Genomic DNA, 15,587 nt, shown 5'->3' with positions numbered 1-15,587 from the left:
CAAGTACTAAACAATTTCGATCCTATATACAGTACCTGAAAAGATTTGCTCCAGTTTCAAGCTCGATAAGTAAATCGCCATAAATTCGTTCAATAAAGTGGAATAGACTAGCCAATTATTTTTTGTGTAAATAATTAAGTAAAGAAACTATATAGGAAGTAATTTATCAAAGATAAAATCAAGCTATTTTACAAAAAACAAAATAGGTTCTTACCGATTAATATGCTATTGGTCTACTAAGTGCACATTATTAGAAATTCAACATAAAAACGTACCTATACACTTTGATTCAGAATAGAATTTGCACATAAATTAGTTAATTTGATGACTTTAACTTTCATTTTTAGTAGTTAAAATGTATTCCTGAAAAATGATATACTGTCACCACTCACCATTCGCAGTGTTATTTTAAGGTGATTGGGTAATGGGTATGGGTACCGTAAATTGATTAATCTGATGTTATCATAATAATGAGCAATAGATTTTGAGTTGTTTTGATTCAGTACATTTTGTGTGTTTATTAAAACTATTGAAATACAAAAGGAGCATAAGTTGCCTAGCCCAGAGTTCATAACCTTTGAATACCAAATCGATTAATTGAACAAGAACGCCAACTATATTTTTACTATGACATATTAAAGAGAACACATAATGAAGTTGAGCATTCAGGTTTTTTTTAACTTTTATTCCTCAATCTAAAAGTACAATAATAGGAAAAAAACCTATCTAAATATCCCATACCGTCATACTTCCTAGTTTGCTATAATTCCACCGTTTAAATCCCTTTCCCGATAAGCTCAGGTCGTATATGTGATATCACATGTTTTATCTATGGTGATATCATACACTAACACGACACGGAGATAGCATAAAATAATCAACGTAGGCTATAATTAATATATGGTAATATTTATGTGTTCAAACATTACCTAACTTAAAATCGTTTCAACAGAAAAGAGTTTTTATTCTGCACACCATTTTCTCTTAGGTTGTAAAGATATGGGTTGTGTTTAAGGTTATGGGTATTTTTTTAAATTTATGCACATGAATAATGTGCCATTGATGTTAATGTGTTTTCCAGCAATGAAGGAAATCACATAAAATGTATATGATTTAAAAGAACGCTATAAAATATATTTACAATTTTAAATATTTATAACATTTAAGTTTATAACTTACGCTATAGCAATGATGTCAACAACACTAATTCGTCAATCGTTGTTGGCTATACTGATGACAAGAAACTTGAAAAAATCCCTTTTGAAATAGCGTCTACTGCTTTGCTGTAGATATGTCAACAATAACAATAACCTAATAACAATAACAATGTTTTATCTTTTCTTTAATTAGCCTAATGTGTTGACGTTTAGTTATAATCTTAATAAAAACAGTTATTAACAGTTTTTGTCAGATAAATGTTCAAAACCCGTAGATAAGTAACATCAAATGATTACACAAATCCTAGTTAAACTAAAAATTTATTTTAAAGGTATTTAGTCTCACATCACAATTAGGCCTAAATGCAATCTTCTAAAATGTCATCTTTCATATTGAAATTATCTGGGCACCAAAACTACATTAGACTAGTGGATCATGCTATAAAGTCAGGTAGGCGTACTTTTTTCAAATAACAAAATTGCTTAAGTTATCTAAGTTATTTTTTGACTGAGCCTAGGGGCCTCGCTGTGAACATTCTAGTTTATTTTTGTTTTTCAACAATACAGATTATGGGTACACTTCCATATCTGAGGCACAAACAACCGAATGAGTAATATTGATTGTTCGATTGTTTAATTCGATATATCTTTTGGTTAGTTAACTTAGGTTAGGCTAACTTTACCTAACCAACTGAACGATATATCGAATAATCGATATATTGATCGATATTTTCATTCGGTTGTTTGTGCCAACGGAAATGGATGGAAGTGTACCCCAGTTTATTAAGATTTTATGTGTCATTTATAAGTTTGTGAATTTGTTCTAAAATCCACTTCCGGCCTGATTAAATAAAATTTTATACTAGTCCCTAGCCTACTGTAGTGTGAATTTTTTGGGCAACTGAATATTTTCTTAGTCAGTTAACTTAGTAGGCCAAAGGTAAGTTTAAAACTTATGTTGTCTGAAATGTAACTTACATGTTGATAATCTGTAGGCCTGAGCGAAAAATACAGAATCCAACTGTAAGAACTCGTTTATATAATCTGTTTTAGAACTGGAACCAAAGGGGGGGGGGGGGGTAAGTTAAATGGGCTTCCATCGGTCAAAACTAATAAGCTATAAAACTATTGATCGTTGGTATTTTTTAGTCTTTAATACCTATACTTAATGGGGTAGGCCTACAGTTTCACAGAGAACCTACGATATATTTTTATTGTATGAAAAATTGTTTCAATAGGCTATACCTATAAGATATAACCATTGACTTTATATCTACACAGTAGTACATATCTACTACAGTGTAGATATAAAGTCAATGATATACCTTATAGCCTACCTAATTATATTGTTTCGGATATAGCTTTTACACAATAGTTTACTTAGGGCCTACTTAAATATCAATTGTAGGTTATGTGTATTGAATATGACTACGGTATAATATATCGTAGGATCCATGCGGAACTGTACCCGGTCAATGTCTTTATAATTTGCTTAAGGTGTAGCTAGAGGATTAAATGAAAAACCTACTAGACAATGAAGGTTAAGAAGAACACTAAGTTAGGATAACTTAAACTTAGTACATTGAGCCCTGTTACGATTGAATTGCCATCATCATTTTTGAGAAGAGTGCAGGTCTTAGGTATTAAAGGCTCCGGTTGAAATCTCACTTTACCTTATAGGTGTATTAAAATAATAAATTAAGTAGGCTGTAAAAGAACAAAAATTGTCTTTCGGGTGGAGGTAAAAAGATCTCTCTATTTCCCTTCTCATGAGATTCCCCTTCTCATGAGTGAACAAATTATAATTTTAGACTAAGTTATGTCTTATAAAATTTAAAGAAATTTTGTATTAATACCAATATGATATTTAAGTTAATCTGTCCAATTCATACGGTCTAATTTTCAGTTTTGAATATTAACAAGTGCAGTAAAGCAATATTTCGAAGAGAAGGTTATGGCATGATATCTACCAGTTCCAGTCCTTACTTCAGGAAAACTACCTTGGAGAACAGTTACGAAGGTAAGGAATTCTTTACCAAGGTCCAAATGCTACTTTAATTGGTGCGGACAATCACCTTTTAATTAATTTATGCGTAGGCCTATCCTACGACTGGGACGGGTGGCGTCGTCCTGTAATCCAGCTACTTGGAGGTCACGGATTGTGGATATTTATAGGCATGCACTGTGGATGGGATACTCCCTGGTGTGGATTAACGTCCGCACTAGTGAGTACTACTTACTATCCGCAGTACTATCCTGATAATTAGACCAATTCGTATATACCAAGGAAAAAATGTGGTTCGGATTCCACTATAAACTGTAGGTCCCTTAGTTGCCATTGGCTGTTTGGGCTATTAATTAACAGCTGTGTCTAAGGAATGTCGGCCTTAGTCACTAACAAGACTACAAGATCGCGCCACTCATCCTACACTCATCTCCATTCATACTTGGCTTAAAATACCTACATAGTATGGTCGCCATTTCATTAGAAAGTATAAAGTATAAAAGTACATGCATTTCCAATAGTAATAGTACAAGCCTGCTGTAAGAGCATCTCAAGTTGAAAAATTAACAATGTTTGTTTCTAGTGAGTGCCGTACCGTTGTCAGTGTGGTACAAACATTTGGATTGGGAAATCCTAGAGATTAAATTATCCTGACCATAAGTGTTTTCCCATGACATATTTCCTTCATGTTATGTTGCAGACTACAAAATCACTCATCTCCATTCCTACTTTGACTTAAAAAACCTACAATGTATGATCGCCATTTCAGATTAAAGTATTTAAGGATATTTTTAGCACGTGTTTTTCAATGTTTAAAGTATTTTATACCTTGTCAGTTCAGTTTTGATTTTCAAACTGTAGTTTTCAATGTTTATTTACTTATTTTGTTGTCCTCAGGAGATGTTAACAGCTACACAGGCCGCAGTCACACATGTGGTCAACTGAGAAGCAGTCACGTAGGAGCTGAGGTCACGTTGTGTGGTTGGCTTGACAGTCAGCGAGGCAACCGGTTCGGAACTCTGCGTGACGGTCACGGGAAAACTCAGATCTTGATTCCAACAGAGGTTAGTTGTCTTCTTTTGCGGTGGATGGTAGGTCTGCCTACATATGTAAATCTCTTGATAACAATTTTGTTGGTTAAATTTGTTTATGTTTAAATTAAAACAATTAAAATCTACTCTTGTTTCTGATGAATATGTTGTTAAAAAGCATTGAATAATTGTTAGCATGGTAAAAAAAAGCGACTAAGTTTAGAAATTATCTGTAAAATCAAAATTCTTGTAGACTTAAAACAGTTACGTTTTAAATACCTATTGTGGAACACAACTTTGCAAATTGTGTAGGCCTACACATTTTTTTTTAAACTGGTTTATTGTAAAAAATAACATGATTGTATTTTTGTTGATTGTATTAGCAGACCCAAGTGTAAGTTTTGCAGGGTATTTTGTTGATATTTTATTTGCCTAACCATCCATTTCTTTTTATTTGAACCAACTTAATTATTGTAGCTGGAAGGAACTCTGGGGAAGAAGTTGGGCCAAACATCGTTGGAAAGTGTTATCAAAGTTATTGGAACTGTGAGCGCCCGTCCACCTAATCAAATAACAAAGGTAAGGTAATTAAATTGAATTCTAATCCTCTATTGTTGATAAATATTTAAAAAAACATGTCCTTTCTTACAGTTAATCTTAGAATAAAACCACGGAACATAAAAGTGATAGAGATTTTCAGTAAATCCCTAGGAGAAAAATTGAAGTTTAAAGAGAAGCAATTATAAGTTCTTCGCAGATGAAATTATTTACAATATTAATACATACTTTCTGGGAGCGTATAAAATATTTACTGTCAAAAGAGACTTGAAGATGCAGTGGACAAATGTGATATTTGAATAGAAAATAATTATTAACTAGGTCCTCATGTCAAATTTACGTCACTATAAAATTGGATGCCTTGCAGGATGGTCAGATGTCCCTGAAATCGGTACTTCAAAAGTAGCATTAAGAGTGTTGGGCGATGCACATTGGTTTTAGAACATGTCTTTAAAATGTTCCGACTACCATATTTACGTTCTTTTATGTAATTTTACTCTGTTGTACATTTAAATTTATGAGATACATTTGGTCAGTCATGGTATTATGTACGTAGGTATATTATTTCTCTCTTTATTGTGGCTAATGAGTTTCTTTTTCAGTTACAAGGCACTGGTGAAGTGGAAGTCGTTGTCAAAGAGTACATAGTGTTGAACCCTGCCAAGACAGATCTGCCTTTTGTGATCAGAGACCATAACAAGGTATTTTTGTACAAGGTATTTACATGTGTGATCTGTAAAATTAATGATTTTGAATGTCAATTGTTTATAATGAATTTATTTTCTACCTCGTTTTTGGAGAGGGAAAAATCTGTAGGCAGATTCTGTAAGGCACCCTAAGGGTATACGTAGGAAACCTTTCCCACCTTCTTCCTGACGACCCACTAAAAACAACCCCTCTTCTCGTCTCTTCTTTGACCGTGGGATTACCTTTCGCTTTCGGTATCACTTGTTGGTTAGCATATAGTCTCAAAATATCAGATCTTCCATTTTCTCTCCCACGATCCTGTAGATATAGCTTCCTATAAGGTTCCAGCTGGCCTCGCATCTCATCCAGGCAAAACTTAGATCAGATGTAAAACTTTACAAACTCAAAGACTTATTAATAGTTCTTTTTATATACTGTATTTCAATTAAACATTTAAACATTTTAACAATTGGTAAATAAATGCCTATAATACATTATACTGTAGATGTTTATGTATTGTGATTGAAATTTGGGAGGGATGCTACTTTTTTCTGCCAGTTTGGTCAATTTAGCTTTGATTAGTTATTTTTATTACTGAAGAGCTAATTTCTTAGAACAATCAATTAATTCTTGCAAAATTTCCTCTTTTTGGGATCATTGAATAAGACATATACTGTATCACCCTACATTTCTTCATTATTCGTTCAGAATCCAAATATTATGTATTGCCGGTAAATTCCAAAATGTCCATAAAAACCTAAACTGAAACTGTATCAAATTATTTTTTATGATGACTCAATATTTTATCACAAAGGAACTGACGTATGTTTGAGTGTGCAGCCTAAGGAGCCGATGCGTATGAGGTATCGCTACCTGGACCTGAGGTACGCGGACTTGCAGCGCAGGTTGAGACTCAGGTCTCAGGTGCTCATGAGGATGAGAGAGTTCCTCATCAACCAACGAGGCTTTGTGGAGGTGGAGACTCCAACGCTGTTTAGACGCACACCAGGAGTGAGTACTTTTATTGTCGTTTAGTTTTTGAAATTGCTGGTTTCATATTAGAAACACAAGATTGGAATCTTGTGGTTGATAGATTGGTACAAGTTTTTTTTTATGTTTGGTGTGATCAAGGGAGATTTTCAGATCATTTTAGTGGGGAAAGCGTAGTAAAAGATTGTGAGTGGTAGGAGTTTCATGGATGCTTATTGTTTATATTCATCCAGCCAAGAGTGTAGTGTGTACATGATTTTTGTATTTCCCTACTTGTGCAACTATTTGCAAGCAGGTTCTCACTTAAGTAATACATTATTAAAATTAAAATTCTCCTCACATGATTCAATGAGTTACGTAGGAGTTCTAACACACAGTTCATCTTACAGTTTTGTTACCCATCACTGAAGCAAAAAGCTTATTTTTGAGACAAACTACACATAATAAGTAAGAGTAACAGACATGGTTGGAAAACCAGGATGGAACAGAATCCCCTCAAAACCCCCAAGAAGAGGTTGAAAAATTAAATATTCAATGATATCAGAGTGTTAAAAACAGGGATGCACAGGGTTGGAAGAAGGGGAGACAGATTCTTGGTGAGGCTAAATAGTGTGAATTGCAATGGGGAAAGAAATTGAATATTAAAAGTAATTAAAGGCTGTGTAATAAAATACCCTTTAACATTTCATAGTATTATTTCCCCCTTGTAAATTGTCAGCTTGTGATCTATATGCCGACTATCCATGTTGCAGGGAGCTCAAGAGTATGTAGTACCTACAAGACAGCAGGACAAGTTTTACTCCTTAGTCCAGAGTCCTCAGCAACTGAAGCAGCTGTTGATGGTGGGAGCAATGGACAGATACTTCCAGGTAGCCAGGTGCTACAGGGACGAGGGAGCTAGGCCAGACAGACAGCCGGAGTTTACTCAGGTAGGGGTCTGCAGGTCTGCTAGGGATCGGTTCAGGCGGGAAATAATTTTTGGGTCAGGTTGGGTCTAGTTTTCATTTTTGCAATTGCAGAAAGGGCCCATGAAGGCGCACAATAGAAAATTTATGATTTTTTCGCAATCATTGTTTTGCTGCGAGCTTGGGAGACGATTTAGATGTTGTAGTAGAAGAATTTCACGATCATGCAAAGACCGCATAAGATGTTCACGATTTCGGATTGACCTTAGAATATGTTCACAATTTCACAGAAACTGCTGAAAACGGTTGCAATTTTTTACAAGACCGCATAAGACGTTGCTTTCATATTTTGTCTTGTCAGCAAAAAATTATAACGAATTCACCATGATATGGGGGAAATCATGTATACTATTATGTGTGAACGATTGTATTATTACAATTAATATTTTCTCATCAATACTTTCCAAAGCTAGTCAATTTTCACTTGACCTAATTTTTTTACCCGAATTTAATTAAAATAATCTGGTGCCCAGATCCATAATTATTTTTTATTTATGGTGTACACACCTGATGACACCGTTGTTACTGAATAAAACCAGCAAGTTCTTGAGCCAGGGCCATTTAGTGAACGCCCAATGATCAAGGCTGTAGTCTGTAATCAATTTCAGTAAAAAAAAACAAAAAAAAAAAAAAAACGGTGCAGCATATATAATTTTGATTTGTTACTAATGTTCAAAATAATGTAGAGTTTTATCAGATAAGCTAATCTCCTTTTAATCTTGAAATTATCTGGTTATAATATCATAGATAAAACATACTCCTTTAGTGTTGATTAGTCTATGATAATATGCTTAGAAACGGCAGGCGGTATACTGGACTTAATTTGAAGTGTGTAAAAATTAAAATAATTGCTTGAATAGTTTCATAAAAAGATACACCAATTGTATTTCACAGTTTCCTTGTTGCAATTCTGAAACAGATGTAGCCTAATTTGATTTATTTTTTTGAGTAAATTTGGCTTTGGCTTAAGGGTGTTGTGTCAAGCATCTTTATCAAGGATTAAATTTATTGAGGAACAAACTCTCCTTCGCCATAAACGGGATACAGTAATGTGTTTTTAACAAAAATGTCACAAAACAATAATGCTTTGAAAATGAATTTAACAAATGTGGCAGCAAAATACTTATTGATGAAAAAGGTTTCTTCCAGATGGACATTGAGCTTTCGTTTACCAGCAGGGACGACATCTTGAGTTTGATCACGGATTTGCTGAGAGCTAGTTGGCCACAGGATCTTCCACCACTTCAAACACCCTTCCGTGTACTGACGTATCACGACGCGATGCATCTTTACGGCAGCGACAAACCTGATCTCAGCTTTGACAATAAGGTATAACTTACTGAAGTAGACATCGAGGAGTGAGCAGGTCTAGTGATAGAGCATGGGGCTTTGGTCCCGGGTTCAAATCCTGCCAGTCACCATTGGATTTTATCTATGTGATAATGCCACATCCCTCTAGGCCTGAAGTAATGTGTAGAATGGATCTGAGCTAGAGCCTACGTTCTATGATGCAAAGGTGGGAGATAAAAAAAAAACCTTAAAGTAGACATTCCATCTAAAGAATGTCACACTCTATTCTATTTTCCCTTACATTTGAAACTAACTTATGATAGTTGATTTAGCATGAAAAAGACATGTCTAGTTCGTTGTATCAATAGTCAACGGCATAATTGATTCATTGCATCAGTGAGTTCTATACAATTTTTCAGTCGTTAGGAATTGTTAAGAAGAGTCAAGCTGCCAACAGATTTGTTTCAAAGGAGCGGAAAAGTCACTCATTACATGCTTTGAAAGTCTTGTACGATTATAAATCATAGTGCATATATATATATATATACTGTTGCAATAGTGGGTTGGAATCTTAAATCAAAATTATAAGAAATTGTATATGCATATTTTAATCAAAGGACCCTTGAAAGATTTCTCAGATTTTTAATGTCAAACTGTCTTTTTTACAGCTTGTAGACATTGGCCACTTAATATTAGAAGAACATAAGGAATCGTTAGAACGAAATTTGAAAGATGTCAAGAACTTCACTGCCAAAGCTTTAGTTTTCAGCCCAAATAATGTAAGTTATAGAATACCACGCATTCTAGTTTTATGGTGGATCCTAATTGGTAGTTTAATTTATGCGTTCAAATAATCAGAAGTACTCCGGTACCAATCTTTCCATGTGTTATTATTAACTGATTAAGTGTAAGGAGCTATTTGCCATAACTTTTCCTGATTAAATACAGAATTTTTCATTCTCAGTAATAACTTGTTTTCAGATGTCCAAGTTAAAAAGTTCATTCCAAGAGTGTAAAAATCAACTGAAAGAAAAGGGAAGTGACAAAGCCAAGTTAATACAGGTGAAGTATTCAGACAATATTGATCAAGAGCTGGCCAGTGCTTTGCCGTTCGTCCAGATCTCCGAACTGAAAGATACCCTTCAGCTGCAGCCCCAGGACTGTGTTGTTGTAGGGATCGGAAAGGAGAGTGTTTTAGTAAGTTTTGTGATAAACTCCTTAGTATTAATTTAGTGTTCTCCTTGTTTCAAACTGGAAACACAGTCTAACAAGACAGTGTCAAGGGTTGAGAAAATTGTGAGAGTATTTGAGGTATCTTACCTCACCGTTGCGAGGTAAGATACCTCGAATACTCTGTTGCGACAGTTTTAGGAGATGTACTATCAGTTCAACAATCTCTCTCTAATATACTCATTAATGCGCTCATAGCCAGCGTTATTATTTTCCCTTAGCTATAAAGTAATACCTGAAGTCAAACGGTAGTTTTCTTAAACTATCGAGAAATAATGGAAGACATTGGTTTGATCAGGTGTTACTCTAAATAAACAAACATAAAATAAACTTGCCATAGCTGATTTATGACAGTCATGAATCATTATGTTCAATCCTTGACTATTGATAGAGATGGACAAAGCATCCCTGATGTTAAAGTTGTTGCCATTTTTAGAATAAAAAACAGACGTACTTGAATAGAGCCTTTGACAGTGCTTATGCAAATTACAGATTTTTGTTGAAATTGCCACATGTTGAAATGATTTATTGTTAACTATAGCATTTTTAATGTCGCATGAACTACTGTATCTCAGTTACAAAAACCAAGGGAGAAAACAGAATTTAGACAGTAACATACTCTAGGAGTGGCTCATTCAGCTACGTTTAATTTGTTTTGATTCAGGAACCAGAAAAAGTGAATTTTTTTACAGCTCCCTCTGATGGGTAAGCTAAGACAGGATGTCTTCAGTAACCCAACGACAGATTTCCACTTTGCCTGGATTGTGGACTTTCCCCTATTTCTGGAGGGAGACGACGGGTCACTAGAAGCAGCTCATCATCCTTTCACTGCGCCTTTTGAAAGTGACAAGCACCTTTTAGACTCAGATCCCTTAAAGGTTTGCAATTTATTTTGAGTAAAAATATCTTATCTGTTGCTGTGTCAGTCGTTAAAATAAACAGTATTTCCGTATGAGTAAGTTGCCTTAGGCAGGTTCTATATTGGAAGCGGACTTGCCGCGGCATAAATTAAACATACTCCCATGGTATATTTCTCATCCTTATGTATCAGCTGAAGACAATTTTATTGTTAGTTCTGACCGGTGCACGGTAGAGGTCGTGTTTTGCTTACAATTTGTGTCTTGTTATTTCAGTACCTTAAAATCTCGTTTAACTGAATAAAACGATCTAATCATAAACAATAACTTGTATCCTAGTCATATAACCAAACAGTAAAGCACAAATCTCGATATTACCGACCTTTGTATGAGGAAAAATGACGGTTAACCCTAAAATAACAGAAACAAAATTTTGACACTAGTAATCAGTGTCACCGGACATGATAAACGAGCTTCAAAATTTACAATGGGATGAGAAGTCTACTTGTGTTGGTCAGTCTATGTTGACAGTCAGTGTAGGTCTGACGGTGCGAGTCTGACAAAACAAACCCGTGTAGAGTCGTCTCTTCTCCTACAAGGGGGTCTTTTGTAGTGCTGGGAGGGAGGGGCGGGTCTGAAAAAAATCAAACAATTTTTTCTCCCAGACAGTCCCAGTTGCTTAGAAAATTTGACTAAGGTTAGTGCATTCAATTTTCATTTTTACATTGCAACTTCAAAAGTAAAATAAAAATATTAAATTTGCCCAGTATCATCTTACTAACAACTGATGGTAAATCAAAATGGCTGCACATTGTTGCGATGACTTTTAAGCCATACTATAGTAAAAAAAAACTTTGAAATTTCCTCTTTTTATTAGTGTAACGTTAATGACTTACCCGATTTACACTTTTTGGGATACAAAGTCATGATACAGGTCAATATTTTTGAATAGCTCTATATTATGATTATCGTTCAGAAATGAAAAGGAAAATACTATCAAAGACATTTATTTTACATATTGCAAGTTAAAATCACAAATATTTAGCCTTTTCGTTACAGGTGCGAGGTCTCCATTTTGACCTGGTGTTGAATGGCTACGAGGTCGGTGGAGGTTCAGTTCGTATCCATGACGCAGAGTTGCAGACCAAAGTGCTACAAGACATCCTCAACATCCCTACTGACAGTTTAGAACACTTACTAGAGGCCCTTAGATCAGGGGCTCCTCCCCATGGCGGAATAGCACTCGGTAATTTTTTCTTTCAAGGTTTACATATTCCCTAGTTTAAAAAAAATTATTTCGTCAGGAGTCCTGTTGCTAAAAGTATGCTTTCTATCTACTAAAAGCCTCTTAACCTTGCATTTGCCTGCCCACACAGGCCTCGAGCCTTTAGACAAATGAAAAATTGTGTCCAGATGGTTAATTGTATAAAAGCAGTTCTTTCAAACTTATTCTTAAATGCCGCAATCAAATGGTACATTTGTTTCCGTTGATGTAATTAAAAATCACAGCCCGATTCAGTGCATAATCTAGGAATTCCGTTGTGTCACGTGGAGCATGTGGTAAAGCCACTTATCTAGCTTGATCCAAACAAATAAATTAAAATTGTTAATTTAAAAAAAAATATATGTCTAAAACAGTTCTTATACTGGAACAAATACAAGAAATAGTCTCCACAAAGGGAGATCACGATTGTAAATTTTATAAGCCATTTATATGAAAAATAATGCTATATAGTACAATAGTTTTTGTGCCAGGTTATTATTCTATCATCAACATAGCTCAATTTAATTTTCCTATTTTACAATTAATCTTTCTAGCCCAACATCATTACTGAACAAATAGTTGAAAGTGAGATGAAAAATTATAGAAAATAAGGTTGTGTTTTGAACCTTTCCTCTGGATACAATTGGTGGATCAGTTACAGCCCACTATGCATCTGCAATAACCATTACGCTGTACCAAACATATCCTACAAGAGTTTGTTTTACAGGCATGGACCGTTTATTGTCAGTCATGACTGGAACATCAAGTATCCGAGACGTTATTGCTTTTCCGAAAGGAGTTGACGGCAAGGACCCCCTCAGTGGGGCTCCATGTGATATAACGGATGAGGAGAAGAAAATGTACCACCTGACACTAAAGAAGTAAAAAAAAACTTACTATAGAATGTGAATGTACTGAAATATGCTTAATCAGATTGCTTCAGTTGTTAGGTTAGGTTGAAAAGTGAAAATTTCCTTTTCAAATAATCAACTTTCTACCAATATAGACCTTGATGGTAATTGGGTCTACATTAAGGCAGCATCATTAAAGATGATTGTCCAAACTAGCCAATTTAATTTTATAATTTATTTTACAAATATTATATGGTGTACTTGAGAAGTAAATCGACTCTTGCCATGACGTTTGGAGATGATTTAAAAGATTCAAGACTTATGCATTTAATAAAAGTGTGGTGATTTGTCCTGCAGGGCAGACATTTTGTAATCAGCGACTATTTGGATGTGTTATCTATTCACTGTTCAGAAATTAGTGCTTCAAACCACAGAAAACACACTGCTATAACCCAGAATGCCAACCACAGCATAGCAACGCTGGTGGCGCCGCCTACGAATTGACAGGCAAAGCTCTCTCAAAGTACTTAACGCTTTTTACCATGCAGTTGGCATTCTGGGTTATAGTAGTATGTTTTCTGTGTTCAAACTTAGGTGCAAGAGATAGGCCTACTGGCTATTCCAAACATATCCATAAACATTTGAGGGGTTTGGATTTTACTTTATTTTAAAAGCATGTGACACCTCTATATAAAATGCCTTGATGTACACAAAAAACGTAACACCTAGATAAATTACAAAATGTGATAACTGAAGCAATCTTTTTAATTATTGTGGATATGCAAATATGTTAAATGATCATACTGAGCACACGTTTCTACAAATGTGTAGACCTAAAGGTAAATTTTGTAATATAAGTCTATAAAATGCAAATGTTAGATATTGTCAAGTATCTGAATAATCCAGGCTCATAATAAAGATAGTACACTTTGTAATTTGATGATCTTATTAATTCCTTTCTTGTTACCTACAACTGATTCTCCAAATTTAAATTAATGCTGAAGTTTATTGTTTCGGTTATTTTTATTTGGTCTTAAATGTAATTTCAGTTATCATTATAAATCTTTATTGCAATAGCTTTGTAAAACAGTAACCAGGTCCAAAATTCTAGCATCACAATTAAATTAGTTTTCTAAGATTAATTTGTTGATAAATTGAATTAGTTAGTTTTAACCTAAAGAGCATAACATTTTAACAACGCTGACAATCTCTCTTAAATATAACACTCCAATACCAAATACATCAGTGATATATAACATAACATGTTGATACTAGACAGTCCCTAATCATATAAATTAAAAAATACTTTTATATTTTACTAAAATTAAATTTTACATCACTCGAAGGGTAGTTTCTTTTGGATTTCAAATTAGAGCCGTCAAAGTAACAAGATTCGTCAAACACTGGTTCTTTTACTTCGTCAGGATAGGTCCAAAAAGACGTGTTGTGTCTTCGAACTTTCAGCTTGTACTCGTCAATCACATTATCATGGTTATAAACACACTGAAAATAAAACATTTATCATCAATTTTAGAAGAAAATATTAATATCAAACTGTGAATGAAGATTAAAAGTAAGTACTGTGTAAATGCTTAAACCCGCAAAGTAACTTTACTAGAGTCCAGCTAATCCAAACTAATCGAGACTAACCACAGTTTGAATTATCAAATTGTTTGGATTATCTGAAATGCAGTAAAATTGCAACAGAACACTAAAACCACATAATTTTATGACATATAAATGACCATCTACAGCTTCTACAATCATGGCAACCTCGTGATAGATTCACACAGTAAATTGTCTTTAACGGTCGAAGAAGTATTCATGGTAATATAACACCTATGATTGTCTTCCGAGATCACATTCTTATTACTACAAGATGACCTTTAACAATAATTAACAGAATACTGTTATGAATAAAGCCATAGGCTATTGGTGATTATTCAACATTTTCCCGTTCTAAACAAAATTCAATTACATTCCTGTTTTCTCAGTTTTCTGGCAGGCTGAAAACCTGGCTAGTATTTCAGAAAACAAAGCCTGTGGTTTTAATATAAATGCGGTAACCTTAATTTGGATCAGCCGGACCTACAAATTAGCAATACTCAGGTGTATTTAATTTGTTTCAAATTTAAGTTTGGTTAGCAAGAAAACTATCTATCATGAATCTTAATTTGTTGTTCTACCTCAGGTTTCATCTTGTCCCCTTCAACAGTGGAATGTACCATGTTGACTCTTATTAACAGCAAATTTCTTCGTTGGAGAGAGTCCATTTTTCATATTTTAACAAATTTGTTGGCGTTGAAAGTGTTTTAGAAGCATTTGTTTAAGGCCTACCGGTACTTGAAAACTCAAGTCAAGACGCCATACCTATACCGTTGAAGAATAGTACTAGGTTAATTCCATTTTAAGAAAAGCCATGAAGTAGGCCTATTGTACATTTAACAACCTATGGTGATGCAATATTAATTTTTATATTTTATCTACCACAGTTAAAAATTACTGTCTGAAAGTTATGTTCATCAAAGATATTGTCTCAAAGGATATATAAACATTTAAATAAGATAGGCCTACTAAAAAACACAACTTACATGCCGGCAAGCATTTCCACAGCATTTTCCTCTAAGATAGTGTCTTAATCTTGTCAATATCCTCTCATTTGTTTTTGGATCGTAATAGGTAAAATGACCTTTAGTTATTGC

At 34.3% G+C, this 15,587-nt stretch overlaps 1 protein-coding gene across 1 annotated transcript; it reads left to right on the top strand.

Moving 5' to 3' along the window:
• Positions 1 to 1,325: 1,325 nt before the first annotated feature.
• On the top strand, positions 1,326 to 13,820 carry LOC129001092 (aspartate--tRNA ligase, mitochondrial-like). The gene is made up of 13 exons (XM_054428261.1): positions 1,326 to 1,608; positions 3,064 to 3,177; positions 4,060 to 4,226; positions 4,671 to 4,772; positions 5,354 to 5,452; positions 6,279 to 6,449; positions 7,181 to 7,357; positions 8,543 to 8,722; positions 9,352 to 9,462; positions 9,665 to 9,880; positions 10,606 to 10,791; positions 11,830 to 12,016; positions 12,762 to 13,820. Exons 1-13 carry the CDS (start codon positions 1,521 to 1,523, stop codon positions 12,917 to 12,919), a joined length of 1,956 nt encoding a protein of 651 aa, XP_054284236.1. The 5' UTR covers positions 1,326 to 1,520; the 3' UTR covers positions 12,920 to 13,820.
• Positions 13,821 to 15,587: the final 1,767 nt, after the last annotated feature.

Source organism: Macrosteles quadrilineatus, unplaced genomic scaffold (genome assembly GCF_028750875.1).
Source record: "Macrosteles quadrilineatus isolate MER2022 unplaced genomic scaffold, UCM_ALF_1.0 Scaffold_8__2_contigs__length_117827958, whole genome shotgun sequence".
Classification (NCBI taxonomy): domain Eukaryota; kingdom Metazoa; phylum Arthropoda; class Insecta; order Hemiptera; family Cicadellidae; genus Macrosteles; species Macrosteles quadrilineatus.
This window is presented reverse-complemented; position numbering and strand designations above follow the sequence as displayed.